The sequence below is a fragment of the Triturus cristatus genome, chromosome 1_2 (genome assembly GCF_964204655.1).
Source record: "Triturus cristatus chromosome 1_2, aTriCri1.1, whole genome shotgun sequence".
Lineage (NCBI taxonomy): Eukaryota > Metazoa > Chordata > Amphibia > Caudata > Salamandridae > Triturus > Triturus cristatus.
Window position 1 is genome coordinate 230,777,583 of NC_140580.1, and position 27,815 is coordinate 230,805,397.

At 46.8% G+C, this 27,815-nt stretch overlaps 1 protein-coding gene across 2 annotated transcripts in view; it reads left to right on the top strand.

Moving 5' to 3' along the window:
• The window catches only part of LOC146867094 (uncharacterized), a 786,406-nt gene that overhangs the window by 548,151 nt on the left and 210,440 nt on the right, over positions 1–27,815 (top strand). For both annotated transcript variants that reach the window (XM_085603528.1, XM_085603529.1), the window contains one exon: positions 25,497–25,677. In XM_085603528.1, coding sequence (XP_085459654.1) covers positions 25,497–25,677 — 181 coding nt within the window. The remainder of the gene's footprint in view (positions 1–25,496; positions 25,678–27,815) is intronic.

The window sequence follows — 27,815 nt, forward strand, 5'->3', positions numbered from 1 at the left end:
CCCGTCAAGGTAGGTTTCTGTAAAACAAAAACAAACAACTTCAAAGACATTCATACATGAGACATGAAATTTCCTTACTTGCATGCTTTGGAGATAAAGGGCTGTACTCACTGGGGCTTCTCGATGAGCTGTAGTACACCCCACTGTAAGTGAACTAGAAATATCGTGCATGGTGAAAGTCATGCATGATAATTATTTTGAGAGGAACCATGCATGATCACAATGTGCGAAGTAATCATATTCTGAAATACCATGCGTGGTCACAATGATGCTTAGTAATCTGCCTTGATTGTGAACTATGGTCAAAGTCGCGATATCTTAAACGCGTGCGGGGCAGTGCGACTAACCATATTTTAAAATGTGGGGCAAATATCGTGCTCAATGAGCGCATATAGAGTTGTGCCTATGTCATTATGCATCCATCTGCTTGATGCGTTTAGTGAAAGAAAACAAAGGCACATAGCATAATGACACAACATACATCTATGGGATGGCGGTGAATAACACATAACATGAGGAATAGGAGCCTTACTTTAACTCTACGATCTGCTGACGTACTGATCCTGCCAAAGGGAGAATCCTCCTGTAGTCACACACTGCAGGCAGGAAAAGATGTAAAGAGGCTCAGTGAGTGTGCGCGCTAGCGTCTAAGAGGCTAGGAGCCCCGTCGTGCTTTGAATGCTGTAGCGTGAGACCAAGTGCACTTACTTCATCAAGGAGATGTTCCCGCTATTAAAACCTGCATTGCTCTCGGTCAGGAGCTTGCCGGTCAAGTGATCGGTGAGTTTGCTGTGTTTTAGCTTCCTGGTGTGGGCGTGTCAGCGTCAGATGACGCGTGACACATGACTAAGGAAGCTTTGTGGACGACGGGTGCTACGGATGTGGGACTCTTACAAATTTCCCCAGGAAGCTATTGTGCTAACTTGTGTGAATAGTCATAGTGTGGAGGCACAGTGTGCTACGACCTACTTCATGTCGAGTTCATTTGAACCAATGGGAGGATGAATTTCCTAGAATTTTGGCACAAGTATAGATAGGTATTAAAGCTGGGAAAAAAACTGAAAAAAGGAGAATAAAGGGCGCACCTCAGTTTGTTTTGACTGCAATCTAGTTCTGTTATGTATGTAATGTATTGGTGTTCAACCTAGATTTAGGTTTTGCTAACGACTTATGCACTAGACCTACACGGAAGCCGCAGACTTTTAATGGTAGAGGCCTTAGTTCAACAATTGATTATATTTTGGTGTCAAACATGTGTGCCTCCAGTTTACCCACTTTTTCAGTAGACACGAATTCAGTGAGCGATCACTATCCCTTACGTATTACGGTTAAACTACCCGCGATTAGTCAGAGAAGTGATAAGCCGATGATAGACGAGGCTTTAGCTAATTTAAGACTCGTAAATTTAATGGGTATACTTTGCGATGCAACATGATGGACCCTGAGACAGTTAATACACTACTAATTACAAGGTGTAGATCTGCTTTCGATACTTGCCTAAATGATCTAGCTTCCCCTGAGAATATTCTATCTGCTTACCAAGATGTAGCAGCCGCGGTTAGGGATGTCATGATCAAACAAGGTGGGAAAATGCAAGCCCCCCCAGAGGTGGTTTGATCAAGCATGCACTCGTGCACATTCTCACCTGAAACATAAGCTCCATAACATCCCAAGAAACATCATTAAAGTTAGAGAAGCCAGAAAAAATTACAATTCAGCGCTTTTAGAGAGGAAGAATGCCCTTAGGAAAGAATCTTGGGAGCGCCTCACCCTGGCTGCACTAACGAAAGATAGTGCCGCTTTTTGGAAGGCTGTTAAAACACCCTTCCTGACCCCGGCGGGTGGCCCTACTGTGGAGGTAGCGATTACCGAGAACCAATGGATTGAACACTGCTTAAAGATATATAACGGCCCCTGTCCCACTGATAATAATGATATTGATAGCATAGGTACACTCAACATATGCTTTAGTATTAGTGAAGTAGGCAGGGAATTTTGCTAAGCGCAGGGGGGAAAGCCTCAGGCCCTGATAAAGGACCCATGGACTTGTACAAATCGAACACTACTCTATGGGTCCCCATCATCACATAAATAATCAATGCTAGCTGTAAGACTGCTTTCCCATTAACTTGGGTGGAATCCACCATTGTCCCTATATTTATGAAGGGGGACCGTCAGGATCCGACTTGCTACAGGCCCATCTCCTTACTGGATTCTATGCCAAGGTTGCAGGACATATCATTCTGGACCGCCTGCAGCTTTGGGCAGAGGAAAATCAAGTTCTATCTGACATACAATATGGTTTTCGTGAAGGACTAGGGACTGTGGAGCTAGTTTAAATCTAGCGATCCATATGGGAAAGTATGTCAGGGTCAAAAAGGGAAACCTGTATTTAGTTTTTATCGACCTCACCGCGGCCTTCGACTGCGTGAGGCACTCAAAGCTTTGGGATATTTTGGAAAAACTGGGGGTTGACAAAAACATCATCTACTTTATTCGTCTCATTTACCAAGGTGCGCAATCATGAGTTTGTCTTGGTTTAGGGAGAGCGTACTGCCACCTTCCCTATTGGAAGGGGGGTTAGGCAAGGTTGTGTCCTAGCCCCCTTCCTTCTTAATCTGTACATTAATGGGTTGGGGCAGGCCCTCCTTAAAGATACCCAAGATTTCCCCCAAGTAGGCAATCGACCCATTCCAGCATTACTTTACGCAGATGATGCTGTAATCATGTCCCGCACACAGATTGGCCTACAAAAGACCCTAAATAACTTTTTTAACTACATGAAGGAGCTGGATTTTAGGATTAACATCTCCAAAACCTTTGTAATGAGATGTGGCCACTGGATTAAGAAACGCAGGGACATCTTTGTGGAGGGGAAACCGATAGCATTAACTAACAGTTTTTCTTGCCTAAGTATCTTATTTAGCCACAACGATACTTGGGCCCAAGCTGTTGCAGCAAAAAGCTGGCTCTAATTAGAACAACATCTGCTCTAGCAAGCTTTGCAAAAATATTAGGCCGCAAACCACCCTTGGAACTTCTAAAAATGTATAAAGCCAAGTGTGTTGCAACTGTTATCTATGGGGCCGGGATTTGGGGTTTTGCCAACACAAACTCTATACAATTAGTGGAGAATTCTTTTATTAAATATATTTTGTCAGCATCCCCCAGCACCCCCACCTACGTTTGCCACGCCGAGCTGGGCCTCTCCCACAAATCAGATCTCATAAAAATGGAACCAATCCTTCTCTGGCATAGGATTTGGTCAAGCGATGAGACTAAACTTAACAGGGACCTACTACAAGATAGCCTGAGGATGGAGGGTGCGTTAAGGATACCGTGGTTCAAGTTTATTCAAGAGCTTGTAAAAGACATGGGTAACCCGGAATACTTCACTAACCCCAGTTCTATTGCCTTGATCTCCAGGAAAATCCTTAGAAAGGGAGGTCCTTTCTTTTCTGGAAAGTCAAAGACTATCTGGAGAAATTAATAAGCATAGGGTTTTGACACATCAGATGGTCCTCACATCCTATGGTCATCAGCCATATTTAGTTTATGTGTCAGTCGTTTTTGACAGGTTATTATTTAGATTCAGACTGGGGACAATACACAGACTTGTTTCCTTCCCCATGATGAATAATTGGGCAAACGAGTTACCATCATGCCCATGCGATAACCTGTCGTCTCAAACATCAATGGTTTTATTTTGTAAAGTTTATACGGAGGCAAGAAAGTTCTGGTTGGTTACGATCCTACAGAACTGGGTCTTGAGACAATGTCGCCCCGCTCCAGCTTCAGCTTCTAGAAAATGAACACGTCGCCTTGAGGTTATCCATATTCTTTAAAAAGATTATCCACCAGAGAAAGAGCATTGTCATTTAGGATTCTGAAGGAGGCCTTTTTTAAATACTCTTTTTATAAACTTTGACTTGTTTTAACTTGTGTAAATATCCATTAACTGTATTTTAACAGTGCAAATTAGTACTTTTTAAAAATCTATTGATGATAATCTTTGCTTTTAATATGATTACTATTTTGTCACATGTGCTTTTTATGATTGTTATACCACAATCGAAATACATCTTTGTTTGTTGTTGTTGTTGTATGTAATATGTTATTGAGTAACACATTAGCAGCATAAAATCTCAAGTGCCAGACATATGAGCCTGTTAGTAAAATTGGCACACAGAGTGGCGTGGTATAGGACATGTTGCAGGAATATAGGTCTAGTATATATACATGTATCTCTGAGAAATGCTATAAATTAGACCAATCCAATTTTTGGGTGTCCTGTATATTAAGTACTTATGATGTTCTGAGATCATTGTGTGGAGTCATATTTTATGTAAGGAGTTCCAAGGAATATTATCATTGAGGCCATTTAGGGGGGTGGACAATCGATAGACCCAGCGTTGTTCTTTTTCCAACAATTGGTTTTGCAAATTCATCGTAGTTGTGTCTATTTGCTCAATGATTACCCAGGTCATGTCGTTGGTAGTGTGGCCTGCTTCTAAGAAGTGGTCAGTCATCTTGGTGTTGTTGCGCCTGCAATGAATGCTGCTCCTGTGTTCGCAAATTCTGATCGTAACTTTGCGGCTGGTCATTCCAATGTAACTAAGACCACAGGGGAATGTGATGAGATACACCACATTGGCTGAGTTACAGTTGGTATGTTTGCGAATTTGTTTTGCCTGTTTCCAGATTAAGGGTTTTTGTGGGCTTTGTCCCCCAGCCCTCGAACAGGCGTTCCACTACCTAATGCTGCCGGAGAGTGTGAGAAGAGGGAAGGAGTTGTAACCGAGTGGGTAGGCACCAATGTCGTCAGTGGCTGGGTTGTGGGTGTAAGGGCCGGAGTAAGGGAAGACATTGACACAACAGGCACAGCAGAGACACTAGCAGTTATCACAGGCGCGGAGGGCGAAGTCACAGAATGGAAAGGAGGTGCAATTGTTAGAGCAACTGAATCAATGACAGAAGAAACAGAAACAGCGGGCGGAAGAGACTGAGAGCTGGCGGAGGCTGTGGCACAACAGGGTATACTCTCTGCGGGGCATATGGAGGCGGGGGCCGGGGGTCTAACCGCTCCTCTACAAATGTATTGCCTTCCTCTCGGGCAACATAGGATTAGTTACATTGCAATCGAAAAAATGTACCAGCACACTCTCTACTTTTTTCTACTTTCTCTCTATCATATGCTACTGCTTTCTGTGTCACTGTCTGCAGTCTCCCTTTGAGGGCCTCCTTTTCTGCCTTCATCAGCCTCATCATGCTTATCTTCCTTCTGCCATACCTGAAAAGAATCAAACAACGACTGTCTACTCCGTTTTGCCATCAATTTATCTTGCAGGAAATTCAATTTTTGTTCATCAAAGATACCTGTTAATGGCCACTGCAACTCGACATTGTCCCTCATATATTTGTGCCATAATGTACTAAGCATAATAGGGCCAAGGCCATGCTTGATGTACATGTCAAAGTTTGGGGTACCCTCTGGGGGCGCCGACTGCCTTTCCTCCAATAGAGCATCAGTAGAACAACAATGACAACTTACACAAAACAATCGACTAAAACAAGGCACCTTGAGACAAAACGCGTTCACTAACTAAATATCTTACCAAATCGGTCCACATACCTCACCAAAACCAGTTCAAAACAATACCAAAAAACTCAAACAAAACAGTGCCATGGCCCAAAACAAACTCACCTGGCGCACACAGGTCAAACGAAGTATTTCTCCACTGCAGACTCTTCAGACCAAACAGTCAGATCCATGACAGTCAGATCCTTGGGTTTCACCGTTCAGGACCCAGCCAGGATGACCGCTGGCCGAGGCACCGGTCAGACAGACAGGGCAGCTGCGAGTACAGGACTCTATCATGCAGGGATCCCGATCCACCCATCCGACCCGACGTGGCCCAGTCCTCCCCACCCGTCCATGAGTGAGGATGGGTCAGCCCGATGGAGTCCATGTTCGGGCGCCAACTGATGGGAGTGACCCGATTAGGGTCACCCAGGTCACGCACGACCACCTCTGAGCCTTCCATTCAAATGAAGAGTCGGTCAGTCAGTAGAGAATACAAACCAAAGTTATTTTATTAGTATTCGCTCGAGCGAAGTCCAGCCTCACTATCCTCCTTTGATGGCTGCCGAGGGACTGACCCTCACCAATATAACATCAGATATTATACATTTCCAACACCCAACTGGACCCGCCCAGACTGGAAATTTCCAGTTGGAGCAGGTCAACAAAGGAGGTACAGAAGGATGAGCTACTATCCTGAGACCAGGAACACACTAGCTTAGCTTTAAGGTTACTCAGCCTGTGCGCGTCTCGCTGAGAGTGGGAGTAGGGCTACATATGAGGAAAGGTATGCAAACACAGAGCAAGCTATGCATTAGTGCAACGAAGTTCAGCCTTGAACAAATAAAAGAACAAGCGAGGCTGTTTTCTGCTGAAGCAGACGGTATGAGACAGAAGCTTAGTTTCAATCATGGCACAAAATGGCAGCTGAATATAAAATGGTGCCACAAATGCTAACTTAACTCGCACAATGCTAGAAGGAGTCAGCTAGACATATTTTTCAGTCCACCAGGCAGAGCTGCCCTCTGTCACCCATCCTCCTTGTCCATGCAGTGATGGCCCAGGCCTGATGGATGAGGGATAGCTCAGAGGTGAAAAGAATTTAAAATGCATTCAGGAATGAAAGATAAAACATCCCTATCCATGGACCATATCCCCTATATGTAAAACACCCAAATGAAACCATACCTATTCTAATGGAGGTTTTAGTCAGATTCTGAAGGTTCTTGGGCTCTAAAATTAACTGGCAGAAATATACAATACTTTTGGACTAAACCATGGGCATGGGGGGAGGAGTATCCATCCAGATTAAAGGTTAGGGAAGAGGGCTTCTGATACCGGGGGATTGAACTTACTACAAGCAAAGAATCATCCCTAGCAAAAAATGGAACCAGCCATGCTGAAATTCAGGGAGAAGGTGAGGCACTGGAGGACACTACCGTTATCAAAGTTGGGGAGAGTGGCACTCTTCAAAATTATATTGCTTCCACACCTCCTATACGTACTACAAAATGCCCCTTTTATCTCACAGACTGCTTCTTTAGAGAATTGGGAGAACTAAAAAAAACATTTGTTTGTCAATTTGACAAACATATGCTTTTTTTGTAAAAGCGATCCATACCACGCTTCCATTTTAATGGCGGCCACACCCCTTTCTTTAGACACAGCTAAAGAAAGAAAGAGGAGGCGCCGCCGACATTAAAGTTAAAGCGTCGCATGGGCGTTTTTACAAACAAGCATTGGTAATGCAATAGGTGTCGCATTTACGAAACTCTCGTAAATACGAAACCTATTGCATTGCAAATGCTTGTTCTGAGAGGCCATAGAGGAAGAGACTTAAGGATACCTGGGGAAGAAGTCCAACTAATACCATACAGGGATATGCTTTGGATTGGAGGAGACAACCAGCTAACAAAGCTTAGAATTATCTTCTGCCTCTGAGGGGTTATGGTGGTAAAAGGGGATAGTATGAGGCATTGCGGAGCCCATACTACACCAATGAAAAAACATTGGCGGAAAGAATGGTCATTTGCATGGGTACCGAAAGAGTCATCTATGAGGGGCAAGGATGCCCGAGGAAGTTTGATGAGAGAAAAGCAGACAGACACATAACTTGATAACTGCTAATTGATCCCCTAGTCAAGTCGGTTAATAATGGAGGAAATATAGAACGTAATAATCGTACCATGCCTTCAAGACTGAAATGCTATGTGTCAATTTTCTGTTAAATTAGAAAATCTATAAACAAGATGTTGCAATAAAATGCATATTTTCATAGTCTACCATGAAATACACATTTTATGGGGCAAACTTTGAAAAAATTATTATAAAGCTAAACAAATTATATTCTTACCTATTGCTTCAAATAATTCATATTTTGATCGAGTTCTCACCACACAAGCAACTCTTGTCACCTGAACACACTGTACCTGCATCCGCTGATCTCTGCACTAGATCTCTGTCCAGTGACATCTGAGCATTTAACAACTGCCCTCGTACTGTGGCTGGAGGCACTCAAACTGCGCCCACACAAGGTAGAAACCACATTGCATCTGTCCCCAAAGGCATCTGCCCTGCAGCTGCACCCACTGCAACCCGCAAAGTACATGCATACACCAGCATCTGCACTGCACCTGCACAATTTGAATTTCCACATACACCCAATGGCAAGTGCAACTACATATAGTACTGCAAGACGTGCACATTCAGCCAATGTACAGTTACATAGTATGCAAGGGCTGGAAGTCATTGTAATAAGGGCCCGTGCACGAGGGCGTGGCTGGCAAGCCATCATGGCGGACGCGAGTCCCTAGCGCTCGGACCGATATCCCCTTGAATCCGGCAAATTTTTCCTGAAAGTGAGCCATCCACGTTGACATCAAGTGGGACCAGACAGCCAAGGAATCGCTGAGGCCAGGGTGCCCCGAATCGTGTGATTAGCCTCCCCGGACTGCAGCTGCTGTGGTGAGGAAAGCAGGGGCCTACAGGCTGCGAGGCTGCGCATGGGCGATCGGCCGTGAGGGGCAGCCGCCCGTGCTTAGACAATGGCCCCTGCGGAGGCGGAGAACAGCCAAAGCAGAGAGACGGCGGCCTCCCCACAAGACCCCCGGAACCGAGAGCAATGAGGCCGTGATCGGTGCAACAGCACATATAAGGCGCCGCTCTGTGGCGCTACATGCGGGAACTAACCTCGATGGTGAGTGCCCTGCGGATTGCCAGACCCCTGGCGAGTTGGACCCCCGAAGTGGCTTTGCTGATCTGGATTGTGGGCGGCCGCTGTGAAGTAACCCGTGTCCTGCGATGTGAGTCAGGGCTGCTGCGACAACGCTGAGTAGCCTGGCAGCCGTGCGGCCAATGTTGGTGCCACCCTGCCCTTGAGCCTCCCGGTGAGTGACGAACTATAGCGCAGGCTGCAATTGAGGGGAGCGTGGGTGGCGGCCCACTGCGGGGGATACAAACCGCGCGCTGGAGAAACCGCAGCGCGAGGAGTGGTGGCGGACGCTCGGTGTTCGCCACAGGGGCCCTCGGCGGAACTCTGCCAGCGCTAGTGAGCTGAGGCAGACTGTGGGCACATCGAACGGCCGCTCAGGGTGCGTGGCCTACCGGAGGCAAGCTGGTGAATGCACAAACCCCCCGAAACTGGGACCTGGGAAGCATGCGGGCATTGCACTGACGAGGCAGGCGACGGACGCCGGGGCTGAGACGCTTGGGGTGGCCTGCCCTGATAATGGCAGAGGGAAGAGGTGTGGTCTGAGGCCTGCACTAGGGAGTCCATTGCGGCCTAAGAGACGCTGATCTTAAACAACCAGCCGCTCTGCAATAACAACTGCTGAGCACCAAGTAGGGAAGCAGAGGAGACGCTAGGAGTGAGTAGGCGCCCCACCCAAAACGACGCCACAGCCCGCAGGGATTGGGCCTACACAACTGGCTGCCACCGGGGACATTCATAACAGCCACGACTCCTTGTAGCTTAGAAAAGCCACAACTTAGCGCCCTGCTAAACATACGTCGGCGCAACCCGATGTCCTGGCATTGAGGGTTGCTGCCGGCTGCCATTCTGCTGGAGGACCATGCGCCCTGCCCTACAGGAAGGCTACTAGCGCAGAGGCCGCACAGAAGACCCACAGGCCATAGCACGCGTCCTCATGAATAGACAGCCACGCGTGGTACGGCTGCCACTAGCGTCCCTGCCTGGCCGCATACCTTAAGTGACTCACGCCTGCGAGGAAGTCAGACGCCTGATCAGAGTCTCTGTAGTGACATTACTACAAGCGTAACAACTCCACCAGTAACTAGCTGCGAATGCCCACGGCGCAACAACTTGTGATGGGCCGGATGCGCGCCAAGAACCTCTCTGGAAACTTGGCTAGACAAGGTTACCTCAGACTTCATGCTCCTACATGTGGATCACCGTAAATTGGCCGAGAAAGTCACTGCACAAGGCCAAGCGCTCAAGGATCTCCAGCCTGTCACTCAAAGCCACGCAGCTGCGCTACAAGACATGATAGACCGTACACATGCCCTGGAAGATAGAGCAGAGGATGCGGAAGGATGTTCCCGCCACAACAACATTTGCGTGGTGGGCCTGCCGGAGGGGGAGGAAGGTAGGAACCCAGAGCAATACACAGAGCACTGGCTGCACAACCTCCTGCCCCAGGGAACATTGTCAATGCTGTTTGCAGTAGAAAGTGCCCACCGTGTACCGGCACAGAAGCCCCAACCAGGAGCCAGGCCACGCCCGTTCATTTTTAAACTTCTCAACTACAGGGACAGGGATGCGGTGCTGCACGAAACACGTAAGATGGAAAGCCTCAAAGTGAGTGCTCTTCCCAGATTACACCGCTCTAGAGCAGCGCCGTAGAAGCAACTATAATCCCTCTGGAGCTACCGTACTCACTGTTATTCCCTGCCCGGCTGCGAGTGGTTGTGAAAGAAGGAACCCGCTTCTATGATTCTCCTGTGGAGGCATGGGACTGGTTGGAAGAGACGGGGCGGTGGACAGGCACAAGGCCCTTGGATCCGGATGGCGACAACCCAACAGGCAGGAGAAACAGACGGCGCGGACGACGAGGGACAGTGTGAAATGAGAAATCAGGAACTGCAGCCCCGAGTCCATAGAAAATGAGAAGAGAGAGACAAGATGCCCTGGAAGCGGTTGCAACCCTTGGATCCCCACACTCTACAGAACGCTTGGACTCCTAAGCACGGGACGCGTTGGTGGCCAGTGGCTCTTCATCACCGTCAATTGAAATATCCAGACGACATCTGCCTGCCAGTGGTAACCCCACAAACTGCTCATGGTATCATAGGATATAGCATGCTGAACTCTGTCGCAGACAGTTCATGCAAGTAGACCATTGGTTGTTAACAAATGTGTTCTTGCACTGTGCTAAGGGTGAGGGCGGGTCTGCTGGGTTGATAACCACACACACCCCATTAGGCGGAGACACGGAGACCACTATGCCCACGCCCAGCCACACTACGTATATCATCACAGGGAGTGGGTGCACATGAGATGGCACTGAGCCCTGAACACTGCTGAACTCGCACACTAACCTGGGTGATTATCTAGATGGCACACCACATACACAGGAATGGGGGGGGGGGACCACAGCAGAACATTACCTGTGCGCGTACCCTTTCAGACAACACACTGACCTAGTTTGTACTTCTCAGTTGTTACAGAGGTTTGGACGGACATTCCGCAAAGTTTGCCCCAGCTGTTATGTTGTTCTTAGTTCTACTATTGTTTTTGTTGCAGCAGGCCGATATACTCGTATATGTCCACGACCCCCACACACCAAGTCACACCCCACCCTTGACTCCCCCGACGACTAAACACACCAGAAATGGTACAGTCTAACATAATTACATGGAACATACGTGGCTTGCACACACCCACACGGCGCTATTCCATATTCGCTTACCTCCAGAGACACTCGGTTGGAATTGCTCTATTGCAGGAAACACATTTGACACAGCCGGAACTGGACAGCCATTGTTCCTAACTCAGTTGTCATCAATGCTGACCCCTTACGCTGGGCTCCCCTGGTTGGTGGGCGGGGATATTAACTAGGTGCTTGATGTGCACATAGACAGGTCCTTTCCCCCCCTCTGGAAGGCATCAGCTGTGTCGAACGCCCAGGCGCTCACGGACTGGCTCTCACACTGGGCATTGCTAGATATGTGGCGTGTCCTTCACACCAATGAACGTATTTAATCCTACCACTCCGCAATACATGACCTACATTTATGCTTGGATAGGGTAGTGGCCTCCCAATCCCTAATCCCACTAGTTGAGAAATCGGAATACCTAGGGCGGACACACTCCGATCATAACCCTATGCGACTCCAGCTCAGTTGGGAAGCTGATCGCCCTCCCATACCCACATGGCGCCTCCAGCCACCCGCATTAGAAGACCCGAATTCCGCTCATCACTGGGGACGGCTATCCTTACATACTTCAAACTCAATGAAGGGACAGCAAGCAATGCACTGGTGGAGTGGGACGCCCACAAAATAGCGGTCAGAGGTGATTGTCTAGGGGTCACATGGAATATATGTAAACAGCTAGCATTATCGCTCTCCCGCCTAGAATCCCAGTTACTCCAATATGAACATGAGGGAGAGGGAGGAGGCAGACATTTGGACCGCCTGGAAAGTCTTCAGGCACAACATGCGGAACTTATGGAGCGATTGCGATCCCACAACTACATGGCTCACACAGCTCGCACACATGCCACAGCGGATAGGGCGGGCCACCTGCTTGCCTGGCTGCTTAAGCAAGAGAGTAATCACACCCCAATCGAAGCCATACGCACACCAGAGGGGACCCTGATGTATACACAGAGAGATCTACAAGGTGATGACAGATCATTACACACAACTATACCAATCTAGGGGGTGCTGCTCAGGTCCTGATCTGGAGAGATTTCTAGAACCTGTCTAGCTGCCCACAGCCTCAGAAGCACACCAGGAGGCACTTAATAGTCGCCTCACCTTAGAGGAACTTGGGGAGGCGATTGGGTCTATGACATTTGGGAAAATGCCAGGGCCGGACGGCCTACCCGCCGAATATTACAAGGCTTACCGGGAGTCTTTAGTGCAATGTCTACACACCCTTTACATCACAGCTCTGGAGGAATGTACACTGCCCTCTTCGATGCGTGAGGCCTACCTGGTGTCCTTGCTAAAGTCAGACAGGGACCCCACAGCCCTGGGATCTTATAGACCCCTGGCGCTACTTAACACGGATTATAAGATATTCGCTAAAGTGCTAGCTGAGCGGTTGGTGCTGGTGGTCCCCGAATTGGTTCACGGTGACCAAAATGGATTTGTGCCCAAGTTTAGCACATCACTGAACTTGCGAAGGTTTTTCAGGGTGGCGTCGGACGGTGTGTGGACGTGGCCCAGAGCGGGATGCCTTGTGTTAGACCTGGACAAGGCCTTTGATTGCTTGGAATGCAGCAGTGCTGTCGAGATATGAGCTAGGCCTGGGATTTCTTCAGATGGTTGACCTATTATACAAAAGTCCCACAGTTCGGGTACGGTTGGGGCCATACATTTCTGAAGGCATACCAATATGCAGAGGTACTAGGCAGGGGTGCCCGCTGTCACCCCTCCTGTCCGCATTGGCGATAGAGCCCCTAGTGGCGGCATTGCGTGCGACGCTGGGAGATAGAATACCCCTGGGCGATGCGGTGCACCAAGTGTCGTTGTATGCAAACGACCTCCTGATCTACAGGAGGGACATAGAGAATATACCAGCCCAGCTGGCGCATATACTGCGTGACTTCACCGCCATCTCTGGACTCAGAGTAAACGCCAGCATGTCCTGTATTTATGCATTCGGGGAGGGAAGCCAAGATCCGGGTTATACTCTAAATGGTACAAGGGTGCAATGGAGGGAAGACACCTTCCGATTTCTAGGAATCCAGATATACAGTCAACCAACAGATCTATTTGACGGCAACCTGGGAAAGGCCTTAACAGCAATCAAGTCACAGGTACACTTTTTGAACACACTCCCGCTAACGGTCACTGGCAGGGTAGCACTATCTAAGATGTTGATCCTCCCCCGCCTCCTGTATTACTTTGCTAATCTACCTCTATATGTTCCGGCTTCCTTCTTTGCTACACTCACTAGACTACTCAGGGACTTCCTTTGGGGGAACGCTCTGTATAGAATGGCACTAACAAAGTTTTACCTGCCTACCGACTAGGGGGGTTTTGCTGCACCTTGTTTTGAGCACTACTATTTAGCTGCACAACTGCAGTGGATAGCCTACTGCCTTGCGGATAGGGGTCATGAAGACACTGCAACCACATTACCTTCTCGCTCCCTGGAACAAATAACCAAACTCTTTCATCCGGCCACTAAAGCCGCAACGCCGGCGCCGCTCCTCCTGGCGGTGGCATACAAGTGCTACCGCCATAGCCTTTACCTTACCAGAGCGCTAGTCCCCTATGCACCGGCAATATCATTGGAGGGTTCCCCCAGTGGGCCCGTGGTACTCACATCTCTTGCACTCACAGAATGGCGAGAAGCCGACATACAGACCCTGGGAGATCTGTATCGGGATGGCACACTTATACCATATGAATCCCTAGTAGAGGACGTTGGACTGCCACCGGGGCAATTCATAAGGCACCGCTCGCCGGTTGCGACACTAACTGCTAGATGGGGGGACATGAAAACGGAACCGAGCCAACACCCCACTATACAGTACCTCCACGTTATGGAGCGGGGCAGGTATTTGGTTCGCTGGTTCGCGGCATCACTCCGAACACATGCATCGATAAGTCTGGATCCACTCCGCCGCAAATGGGAAACAGATCTTGGGTGACAGTTGGAGGACAGGGAATGGGAAAGATAATAAAGAGCCCAGTACGTATACCCAGAAACATGAGGTTCAGACAAATGCAACTGTTCATAGTCCATAAAGCATATCTTACACCCCAGACGATTAACATGTACTTCCACCGCACGGATGCAGTATGTCCTTATTGTGCAGAACCAGGAGCTGGACTGATACACATGCTGTGGAGCTGTCACAGACTACATACGTATTGGCGCGCAGTCAGTGGGCAATTACACACATGCACAGGCCGCAACATACCCTTTGAATGGACTGTTTACCTATTACACCATTTTTGTGGAACCCCGGCCACAAAAGTCACATCTCGGTTCCTTGACTTGGGATTGGTGGTTGCCAAGCGGCTTCTAATTAAGCGTTGGAAGGCACTGGATCCGCCACATATACGTGCATGGAGGTACTCGCTTTTAGCATGGGCCAAAGCAGAGGGCATGGCCATCCTGTGGGAGGAAACGCTGGGGCTGCAGAAGGACCCCATAGCAGCCCAGTGGGAGGGACTGGGCCGGGCCGTACAGCAGACAGAAGAGGTCAGCCTTGAGGGACAGACCGAGGGTGGGGGACGCGAGCCCGCAGTGAGTGACTGGCGCCCCGCCAGTAGACAACCGTAATAACATGTGCACACACATATACTACTTAACACCCAGGGCGGACATAGCCACAGCCAATGAGTGGGGGCAACTGTCAAGCTGATGCCACAAAGTGGGACGATGGGGGTGAGGGAGGGGGCATTGTGAGGGATAACCACGCTGACACCGGTCAATGCTGCTGTTGTTGGGTTTTGGTTTTGTTTGTTCTTGACCATAACATCTGTTCAATTGCCCACGCTGAATTATCTGAAAGGACTCTGTACAACGTACTAATGGAACCATGCAATTATTGTATTGTACCCACTACCCTTAGTGAAATGGATTGATTGTCAGGGTTAACCTCGTCCCTGATCTAACGATGTCATAGGTATGCATGTTACGTTGAATACCCACTTAAAGTAATGTCTATCTAATATTGGTAGATGGTTCAATGTATAGATGGCTCTCAACACAGCAAGTTGCCTTTCATGAATATGTAACATCAAAGTCAATAAAAACAGATTTAAAAAAAAAAAAATAAGGGCCCCGCGCACATGGACGAGGAGACACTAGTAGAGAAAAGACTTGGACAGAGAGAAACTGGAGGACAGCCGCAGCCTGTGCAAGTAAGAGCGGTGAGGCCAGGTGGGGGGGGATTTCGGCAAACGGCGAAGAGGGAAGATTAAAAATGTATTTAATTTTCCCTCCTAGTAGTCGGTTGAATCCCGCCCCACCCCAACACGGCCCCGCGCTCTTAACTGCACGGCCCGTGGCTGCTGGAGGAAGGAGACGCTGGAACAGTGACATATTCTTACCGGGAGAAGGAACGTGGAACAGGAGTTAACACAGAATAAAACATGGACACCGGGAAAAGAGCATGGTGACAGAGAGACACACTGAGAAAGAGACATGGGTGAAGTGTCAGAGGGGCACATGCATGTTGACAGAAAACAAAGATATGGTGGCAAATAATTTTCTATGGCTGGCAGGACAATATTGACCTTTTAGGAAGATTGTCATGGGCTGATTGTTTTACAGGTATGAGCCAGATGTCTTCTCACAAAGGAAGTGTCGTATTCTTCTTTCCACCACCCCACACTCAAGAAAGAGCGTTTCTACAGAAAGCGTTAGGAAAGAAGCAGCAGACCTGAGCAACAATCCTGGTTGCTTCAGTGTAGAAAATAGTGCCAGAAAATACCTCTGCAGAACACAAACAGGCAAAAAATCACTGGAGAGTCTTAATCAGAAACCAAAGAGTCTTAGTCAAACTAATCTCTCCAAGAACTGCTCTAAGAAACTATTTTTAAAAATTGCTCACAAACAAGTGCATTGTCGCACTCTAAGACTGATGCTTCCGGATACAATCAATTTCAGTATTTTCCACAAATTAAATTAGCAAAATCGAACAGGAACCTGACATCCCTTAAGAGAATCTCTCTGATCTGATCAAGGTGGAACTATCAAACATTCTGCATCTTGAACTGCCCAACCTGGCACATCCTGATTTCTCCTCCCATTCCAACAGTAAACTGATGTCTCCTTCTGGAAGAAACACTCCTTGCAGATGTTTCAGGTACCATTCCGTCTACTTACTCGGCTAATCCAATTCCATTCTGCTAAAGACCGTCTTCAGCACCGGCTTGCCCTTACCAAGTCGTCTCGGAAGAAGCGCAATTTGCCAAACTGCCTCAGACCTGCACTTGTAAATCCCCAGTTAGAAACATACCTGACTCCTGTAATGCGGAAAAGTACCATCCTATCTCTAGCCTGCCTTTCTGGCTAATAGTATTAAGAAACGTGTACCTCTCATCTGACTATCCAAGAAAACTATTTACTAAGTATGTTAACAGTATGTTCCAATATGGGTGTAGGCAGGGCACAATACACAACCTTCAACACTCACCCTGACTGATGACCTACATCCTCTGTACCTTCAATAAAGGCCACCTCTGCCTGCTCCTCCTCCTTGATGTCACAGATGCTCTTGATAAAGTTGACCACATAATTCTTCTAAACTCTTTGAAAAACCGGAAGGGCCTGGGGCGAGGAGGGGGGGGGGGGGAGTGTTTCTACTTCTGTCGCTCAGAACACTCACAAACCAAGCATCAAAAATAGCAATAACTTTTCTGCTACCTCCCTCATCTCATGCGCTGTTCCTAATGGTGTCGTGATTCTGCAAATTCTCTTTAATATCTCCAAAAAACCTCCGGTAACCCCTTCACGATCTGGACAACTGCTTCCACCAACACATAGATAACATTTAGGACTAACTCCAACATGATTCCTCTGAGCACCCACAAATAGATGGAGCAGAAGCATCTCAAATAGAATGCGCTGAAAACTGGTTCCTCCTCCTCGCACACAGACCTGACAATGCCACTGGCCATTTTTTGTTGGAATTCCTAAAATTGTCAGTTGTCAAACCAAAATCGGCCCTCCACTTCTAAGTCTCTGGGACTTCTTCTTGATTCCAACCTCAATCTTAAAAAGCCAAATCCAACCAAGCCTTGATACAATCTGCCAGATTCCACCTACACACACTTAAAAAGTGCAAACACATGTGAAATTAAGCAGTGAAGGCCCTGGTTATCTCCCTTCTTGACTATGGTTCCAGACGTCCCCATTGGGCAACGAAAAACAGATTATCCCCTTTTCACAGCTGAGCTGCATTATTTGGCCAGCATCTTCACTATTACAAAAAATGGGATCACATTATCCCCGCAGTTGACTACCTTAAATGGCTCACAATCGAGGCAGGCTGCACAATGCCTTACCTTTATAGCTCTGGTCCACCAAATGCTAAAATACCTTGCCCAGAAGCTTTCTTTTTCAGGAGGCTCTCACTCAATCCACTCCATAGATCGAAGATCGTTCTCCACTTCTCACTTCAACAATAAAATCACACTAGGCAGACCCATTTCCAGCTACAGACTTCGACTATGGAACGCCCCCTAGAGGTCTCCACATTAAAAAGGCCCCCTCTTTTCAAAGCCTCTAATCCCTCATGGAGACCCTGCATCTTAAGGAATACTTGCCAATTCCCGTCTAAATCATACATTTTAATTGAACCCAGTACATTCTTGGATACCTACTACGTGGTGTCTATTTACGAAATTTAGTATTTTCGTAGCTAATTATTGATGTTTCAAGATGTCCTTATAGCTCCTCTTAAACAAACTCATAGCTTCTATGACTTCCTACCACCAGTCGCCAAGCCGCATCTTTTTAACTTTTGAGTAATTGTTTTGTCCATTTGTCTCTGACTGTATGAAAAAAGTAGACAAACTGCTGCTTTTTGTCTCATATAACATTTGTTTCCTGTGGTTTTTACACTTGCGCTCTGATTAATTGTAATACATTTATTTACTGCTTGTAAGACATACTGAGATGATTAATGTGACTCAAGCAAATTGCTGCCTTATTCAATTTACATATTTACTCCCTGTTGTTGTATTTGTTACTTTTTTGAATATCCAGGTTATATCCTAGGTGTATTCCCTTTAAATAGCTAATCCCCCTATCATGTTTTCCTGTAAATCTGTTTGTCAAGCCATCAGTTAACGCAGTTACCTAATCTTTTTATTTTGTACTGTACTTGTACTTGTACTTGTGTGCTTTGTAATTCACAAACACTGCTCTTTAACCAACTTAATATACAATTATTCTCCTTATATACCACTGTACTATTATCTTCTGCAAATTCCCCAAAATGCTATATTGTACATACATTTTACTTTGTTATGTCTCCAGTCAAAAACATGATTGATGAGGTCCTGCCCAGTGTTCTCACACCCTCCTTTTGCGCACCGAAACAAAACACTAGTAGGTTATGTTTGGGCTATATACAATACATTTAATAAATTAAGACATAGACACAGGGAGAAGCGTAAAGAAAGACAGCGACGGAGTGAAACGCGGACATGTGGAGATTCAAGCAGACAAAGGTAGACTGCCTGAAAGCCACTGGAGACGTGGACACAGAGACTTTGTGGTCACAAGGCGCCAAGTACATGGGAAGACAAGGACAAAGGGAGGCATGTTGAGTGAGACATGAGGAGTTACAGTCACAGGAAGTCATGGAGAGACAGTTACACGAGGAGAACTGTACAATGAGAGCCAAAGGTAAACAAAGAAGAAAAGGCACATGAAGACATTAAAGGCTAGATAATTAGAGGCACATACTTGGGGAGAGGGGAGAGACAGAACAGGACATAGAGACATAAGAAAATACTAATAATATGGGTAAACAAGAACACTAAAAGACACAAATACTGAGATCAACCAAAAAACAGGGGTCTGTGGAAAATCCCCTATCCAAACATCAAAGCACCTTCAAGAACACCCACAATGCCTCATCACAGCACTGCAAGAAGCACGCTGTACAAACACTAGGTTCCATAACATAAAGATGGCAAACCAATATGAAGAACTGGGGTATTCTCAACTCCGGTACGTTGAACCTCTCTACACCTAGGTTCGCTTTTAAACGAACGAGCAACATAAAAGATATGTTGATACATACTAGACCTAAGAAACCCCACAACATGATACAGAACACACTTTGGGACTTACCACCAGTCCAGGGACACTTCCCTTGTGGGTCATGTTCTGTCTGTCCCCAAACCAAGGTTACGAAACTATTGAATCTCCCGATCGGTGTCTGTTGGCGGCTGACAAAACATACCAACTGCAACACAGCCAACTGCATTTATTTGGTGAGGTGTACTTGTAACCTCGTCTATATCGGGATGACAACAAGATAAGTAGAAGTACGAATGATGGAACATAGGAGTACTTTCAGGTGTGCCAAGACCAACACCAAAATGACCACTCACTTTAAAGAAAGACAACATCTTCCTGATTCTTTTGATTGGTGCGTTCTGGAAGCGCACCCGGGCATGTCAAAGGACACCTTGTTTCGTTTAGAACAACGGTGGGTCCTTAGACTGTCATCTGATAAATCAGGACTCAATGAAGACATACCTTGGAGCCTTCTGACCTAATAACAAGGTATCTCTTGTAGTAGTTTAGCTTCATCTGGATACATGCACCTGCTTTACTACAACTTTATCTAGACGTTTGGTCTTTCACAAGAGTTCATACCATCTTTCTCCCTCTTGTGTGCGGACGTCTTCACTAGGAGGATCTGACTACAATTAAAAAGCCCTTACCCCCATCACTGTGTCTTTGTTATGATGAGATCGCTAATGACACTTTTTTTCGTGATCATTTGTCCTCCCTAATCCCGTTGATTTCTTCATTTTCAAAACATCCCTTGCACCACTGCTGCTTTTGTGTTTTTATAGGAATCAATCCTTTCCTGATATTACACTATTTTTGGGTTACATGGTCAATCGAGTTCGTGTTGTCCAGCCCCCCTCACATATCTAATGAATTTTTCTATAGAAGCGATCATATCATACAGATCGTGAGGTCCTGATTGGACCATTGCGCGATCACATGACTCTTAAGGGGTCATGTGATTTCTCTCCCAATATGGCTCTGGCGAATAGTCGGCGGTCTAGCATTTTCATGCAACCACACGGCAGTCTAGGGGAAACGCCCCCTCCGACCTGCCTTTCCTTTTTACCTTCGCCTGTTTGTTTCCGGTCACCAGACCGCGTGGACCGGCCGATCCGTCTGGGTAGGATTAACTCTTTGATACTGCCAAGGGAACCGTGAGTAAATATACTGTGTTTCTCTTTATCTTGATAGAACGCCTCAGCGTTGCCGCCCTTTGAGACTTAGCGGCACGCCCCGCCACTTTGGGCGGAAGACCCCTTGCACAAGTAAACAATTTTAACTTCTGATAATAACACCGCTTGCTGGCGGTTTATATCACATCACATGGGGTACATCGTCTGAGTTTCTCTTCCATCTTTTTATTGCCTCCTAATCAATCATAGGGGTGTTGTTAGCTCTATCGACCTCTCCAATTCAGTGCACTTGTCTGACCATCTTCGCATCGTTCTTTATCCCAGTGTCCGTGGCGAAGATTATTTTGTACATATAGCCTCTTTTCCCTTGAGAACCCGGAGGTGATTCATCTATGCCGTTCCTTTGCAGTATCCTCCTATGAACTAATCTTTTCCCACTATATATCAGGGCACTAGAATTCAGTGTCGACGGCGACCGGTACTGTTATGGCCCGGAACATACGCAATGAGGGTGAGGACTTTCTCGTGGCTTGAGACTCACGTATTTTGCAATAGCTATACTTTTCATAGTAATTTTTAGTGTGACAATTCACTATATTATCTTCATCACCTGAACGCTCATCGACTGATTTAATACAGTTTGGCTGCATCGAGCATGTCACTGCCCATGGGCCATTTGCATGCGTTTGATGCACTATCACCATTTGAATCAATAGTATTGGTCCTGAATGAAATGATATTGTATCGCTTTATTTTCTGACTGTTTTAACTGTTTTTACCTTTACAGGTTAACACTTGATAATCTTTGTTGATACCAGAGGTACCCCCACATTTTTTAGGGTGCTGTAAGGGTGGCCACTTTTCACTGTTAGTGTTGGGTGTCCACCACCAAAAAATGTGTAGGTAGTATGCAATTAGGTCCTGAGGAATTGCCATCGAATTGATAGTAGGGCAAGATACATGTCGACCTCATTTTTTAGCGTATAAATGCACAACATAGAGTGACTATACGCGACTCTTCTATTTTAATTAGGGGGAGTAGCCAACTTCATTAAAATTATTTTTGATTGGACTATTTTTCCCTATTTTAACTTCACTTTACACTCCACATTCACCTACACTAGGACCCTTACTCGCACTTCAGCTGTTGGCTTTGGAATAAAGATCTCCGTTATGTAGGCCCCATCACGGGCGCCTGATTTGGCATTGCAGCGCCGGCCCGAGTAGGAGCAGACCCGATGATGAAGCAAGACACCTACCTGTCAGGTGTGTGAGGGTCTTTTTCCAATAAGGAGATTACTCTCCTGTGTTGTACTGGTTTCAACACCACAGTTATTACCGGTCATCTTTCTTTCCGTTAGGAACTGCATACTCATTGCTTATACAAAACCAATATGTCACTCAGGAAGTCGTTGTACCAGCTTTTGTATACGTTCCTCCTCCTGGAAAAGGTGACTTCTGTCTAAAGAAGTGATCTGCCACACATAGTATAAGTGTAGGTTAGCACGTATGTCTATAGTATCACTGCTTATATGGATAAAAAATGGCATCCTGAATGGCAGGTTCCAAATTGTGAGCATCTCCAGAATGGAAACTGAATTAGTTCTACAAATGAATTTCAAAGCCAATCAATGATAATGTCATTTACTCATATCGATGGGCTGTATTTCTAAACATCTTTTCTGCAAATAATGGCTGATGGAGATGAGGTATACTGAATGCACATAACAGATGATGCAATGGTTGATTCCACTGTCTCACAAAATACTGACACAATTAAAAATAAATGCTAGGTGTGAAAATATAGAAACCAATTTGCCTAACGTATTGAAAATAAAAGTTGGTAATTGATTGTTAGGAAAGTGCCCACAGTCTTCTGCCCACAGATTACTCTTGCACCAATCATCGAGGCACATGATATGTACCATGCCCTGGAATATAGGGTCCTCTCCAGTAAAAACCAACATCGGCAAAGTCAATAGGTTGATCCTTTGTGGCTTTTTGGAATTGCCAATTGCATTTGGGACTCTGTGCAGCATCGTAAAAATAAAAAAATAAAAAATGCACAATAGCAGTTGCGTCACAATGCATGCGCATCCCGACAAAATGAGGACTCATCATTTTCTTTAAACAAAAATTACCGATCCCAGATGGCAGATGCCACTTGGATTGGTTCATTAAAAAATTCAGATTTTTTAGGTCTCGCCTAGCGATGCAGTGCATGCGCTGCTCGCCTTGGCGAGATCTATTGTGTGGGTTTTGCGTCCAAAGGGGGACAGGAGATGTGCACTTGGCCGGACAGCCGATGTGCATGCTCATGGCTTGTCTTCTCTGGCGATCTCAGCTTGCACCTGGACAGCAGATGTGCACGCTTACGGCGCGTTCTGATGTGCACTTGCCCGGACAGCCGATGTGCACGCTCACGGCGTGTCTTCTCTGGCGCACGCCTGTGCCTACGTGTAGCTTCTGAGCACACCCAGCACCTGGTGTCCCCTTGCGGCTGCGAAGCGCTGTTCACCCGCAAGGTTGGTTACACCCACTAGATCCAAAACACTCCCAGGGACCCTGCACGGCGTTGCACGTTGATTATTACCACCACGCCTGTGCCTATGTGTAGCTTCTGAGCACACCCAGCGTCTGGTGTCCCCTTGCTGCTGTGAAGTGCTATTCACCCGCAAGGTTGGTTACACCCCCTAGGTCCAAAACAGCAAAGAGTGCCTCCAAGTTTTCAGCAACAGGCCAGTGTGGAATTGCATGAATTAACCCCCCATCCCCGCCCCTTCCCCCATCCTGCTAGTGGCACTGTTATGGAAAATGCACTGCAATTGTCAATCACGGGCAGAAGATACTGTCCGATGCCTCTTTTGATGGAAGTCTCGTTTCTGCCCAGCGTGCATTTTGTGGTAGCTCTTACTAGCACGCCTGTGCCTACGTGCAGCTTCGGAGCACACCCAGCGCCTGGTGTCCCCTTGCTGCTGCGAAGCGCTATTCACCCGCAAGGTTGGTTAGACCCCCTAGGTCCAAAACAGTAAAGAGCGCCCCCAAGCTTTCAGCAACAGGCCAGTGTGGAATTGCATGAATTAATCCCCCACCCCCACCGCTTCCCCCATCCTGCTTGTGGCACTGTTATGGAAAATGCGCCGCAATTGTCAATCAGGGGCAGAAGACACTGTCCGCTACCTCGGTTGATGGAAGTCTCGTTTCTGCCCAGCGTGCATTTTGTGGTAGCTCTTACTAGCACGCCTGTGCCTATGTGCAGCTTCTGAGCACACCCAGCGCCTGGTGTCCCCTTGCTGCTACGAAGCACTATTCACCCGCAAGGTTAGTTACACCCCCTATCTCCAAAACAGCAAAGAGCGCCCCCAAGATTTCAGTATCAGGCCAGTCTGGAATTGCATGAATTAACCCCCCACCCCAACCCCTTCCCCCATCTTGCTAGTAGCACTGTTGTTATGGAAAACGCGCCGCAATTGTCAATCACGGGCAGAAGACACTGTCCGATGCCTCTGTTGATGGAAGTCTCGTTTCTGCCCAACGGGGGATGGGGCGGCCGTGCACTTTGCCAGGGCCAGTTTTGGTTCCCAGTCCGGCCCTGGCACAACTGCAACAACTGCAAGAGTAACACAGATCATGGTGTGGGAGAAGAAAAGTACAGAGAGGAAGTGGGCAGCATGAGAAGGAGAGAAGTATACTAACACGAGATAGCAATGCAGAGCGATAGGAGGGAGAGAAGTATACCAGGGAGATAGATGGAAAACTTTGCACTTATGGGGGACTTAAGAAAAAAGAAACGAGAGCAGCACAGGGATAGAGTAAAGCAGACTGATGAGAGAGACTAACACAGAACAGGAGGGAAGAGATAAGCCCATAAGTGAGACAGCTGGAAAACACATGCACTCTCATGGAGTGCCTAAGCACAAAGAAAACGTAGTTCCCTAAAATTGAGCAGTGGAAATACACAAGTAAAGAGAATATGTTCATTGTGAGGGACAAATACAAGATGGACAAGCCATTAAATGAGAAGTAAGGAAATGCGAGTGAAAATTAAGCCAACCAATAGTAAGTAATGGGCAGGCTTTAAGCCCACTGTAAGATCTTGGTAAGATGACAATTGGCCTTTTGCAACCGTACAGCTTGCACTGCCTGGTAGTCTCCATCTAACCAGTCATCCCAGTGGCCCTGTGGAATGCAGGGATGTAATTAGTGTTTAGAGTGGCATTGATGGCCTCACACTGAGTCTGTATCTCCAAAACAGAATCTGTGGGCATGTTGACCTGTACTGCAGAGAAATACAGCGCAATAGACTAATACTCTTGTGGCCCAGAGTATGCTGAGATAATGATTCCTATTTGTAAAGCGCAAACATATCTCCCGCTTAATGGTTTTAAGGCGCTGGGGGCCGTCGAGGAGCTTAAGTGAGCTATTGTTCATGATGCCGGGGTTCGGACCCTGAGCCCCATGCTCCAGTTTCAGCCGCTGTGTCCGCTGCGCTACACCTCTCCAATCATTAGCACAATCATCTGCAATCCCTCCTACAATACACAACAGTCAATGCCAAGACTACTGCCCCGATAAAAGTAGTCTTACATCACATAATTAGACAACACAAAGCCTTAAAGAAGACATACATAGAAAAATAAAACTGACCGTCAAAGGGAGTAAGAATATCAGTGTTTGATTCACCGAGTCCTCGGCGCTGCATTCCATTGCCCTTCACTTTCTTGGAATGTTGGCACTGTGCCATGATCTCGCTGTTGCACGTTTTCTGGGTTTGTAAGTTGTTCATGTCTGCATACTTCTTCTCTTCTCTGTGTAGGAGTATTTTGTACAGCGCTGTTCCTGTGGAGCTGCCAGGGCCTTGCGCAATTCGTACCAGGAGGTTAAGAAGCATTTTAATATGAGTCGGCCACATAGTATGTTTATTCAGACTGGAAATCTCTCCGACCTTTCGATGATCCCAGAAATGGGTGGAAACTATGACAACTTTGGTTACAAAGGTCGGTACTTTATAACTTATTGGATTGGACGTGAACTGTGTTTGTGGTTGTGTGTTCTAATGTAACATAGTCTTCAAGTTGTGCTCAGTGTGTGGTTAGTGAAAGCAGAGTGGAAGTTATACGGAGTGCAACAAACTTCAAGCTTCAGTTGTGCAACATTTGGCCGGCTGATAACTTCTGGGCTTTAACTAAAATGAATACTACTAAACTTTAACCAGTACTCAGCCAAATTGCTCCTGTGCATTCATCCTTGAAATGAGGCCTGTTTTCTGGTGTGATATGTGTGCCATTGCCACAACAGTTTTCAAGTCGGTTTTATGTATACATGAGTGATTTCATTTTCAATGTTTTAATGTGTATTCTTTCATTTCAAGTCAAACCTGTTTGAAATACAAACCACCACAGGCTAAACTCAAACATTGCGAAAAGCTTCTCCGAAAACTTGTTTTTCCACTTTAACGAATGATTCGCGCAAATGTTCAGCAATGTATGTATATGAAGTAGCATCTTGATGATCCTTTGGCTTCTTACCACCTCCTCTAGGCATGTGGTAGCAAGCGATTGTCAAGTGGTGCTTTGCATCAGACCAGTTTTCAGGTTCCCTTCGACCAATTCGCAAAGAAAGTCTCTAATCTCCAGGTCACAACTTTGCAGATCGGCGTCTGCTTCTCTCACACGCGAAACTGGCAGGTGTTATTAGCATGAGTTGCATTTGAGTTCTGGAACATTCTCATGGGAATATACAGGTATCACATACATTTCTGCCATCTGCTGTGCGTGCAGAGTCTGCACTGTGGAATATATGTGTTTAAAATATAATTTAATGTGGTTGTAGGTGGGTGTACTGTTACGAATTTAATGCATACTCAATAAAAACTACTTAAACCATAAAATATAATGTAATGCCCTGCTTCCTATTCAAGAAAATTATTTTCTATGAAAAGTATTTCAGCCAGGGGCGTGGCCTGGTGGTCCACCATGGAGGAAAACGCTCTTGGCAAGCTCCAACAGCCCGTTCTAAAATCCTTTCGCTATCCTGCCGAATACATATCCATTACCACCCCTACATGGCCTAAACATCATTGCTGAGGATCGTTGAAAGGGGAAGTGGCACTGAAACACAGGAGTGCACTGAAGACGCCTTGGGACACATCGGTGGCGTGACCACCCCATAGGGAAGACCCGTCTGTGGCCTGGTGTGGTGGGCGCTCACCAGGAGGGACTTGCCGGGGTGCCTGCCCCTGGACGGGGCTCCACACGGCAGCCTGCCTGAATCGGCTGAGGGGCGGTGCTGAGTGTGGCCCGGCTGGCCAATCTTGGGCCGGGGTCGAGGCCCAGCCGAGACCGGAGACTGAGGCGAGTGGAGCCTGCAATGGGCACACACCACCTAAAGCGACGTGGCAGGTACTGCGGCCCTGCCGCCATATCGTGGGTCATGGAGCCTGGGGCCCTGATTTGACACAATAAACAGTAAGAAATCCCGAGGTCTACAAAAATACTACAAACAAGTGTGGAAAAACCACTACTGACCAATTACAAAAGAAAAAGAAAAAAGTGAAACAGAACTAGTAATTAAGCCCAACAGAGCTAGCTATGGGCATTTCCCTTTTTAGGACGAAATCCCTCACTCACCAAAGGTGACATGCTTCATCATTTGGGATTCTCCTCCCAGAGGAAAAACCTAGTTCCCCTGGGGACTACAACCCCCTCACTGAGCGGGAGGTGCTCACGTTTGTTTTGTAAGTTATATCGGATATTCTAAATCCACATATGAGGAGCTGATAGTATGAGTGAGGGCGCAGGGCAAATTAAATAAAAACTATGAGGAAAGTGAAGTTAAAACTGACTAAAGGACGCCAAGGAGAGACTTTATTGTGAGACGTCCTTCGCCAGGATTAAAAATGCAGTGCACCAGCGGCCAGAGTTATAAACCGCGGAGATGAAAGAAAGTTAATTGGTCAACATGTTTCAGCCATTGTGCCTAAAAATGGGTTAGGCTTTCATCAGGACCTATGATGCTGCTGCCAAAGAGTGAACTAGTGATGTAACAAAGAAGGATACAGGGACAAGGATTTTCTTGGTGCGCCTGTTTCATAAAGTACTTTACCTACAATCAAAGCAAAAAAGCCAACATCAAT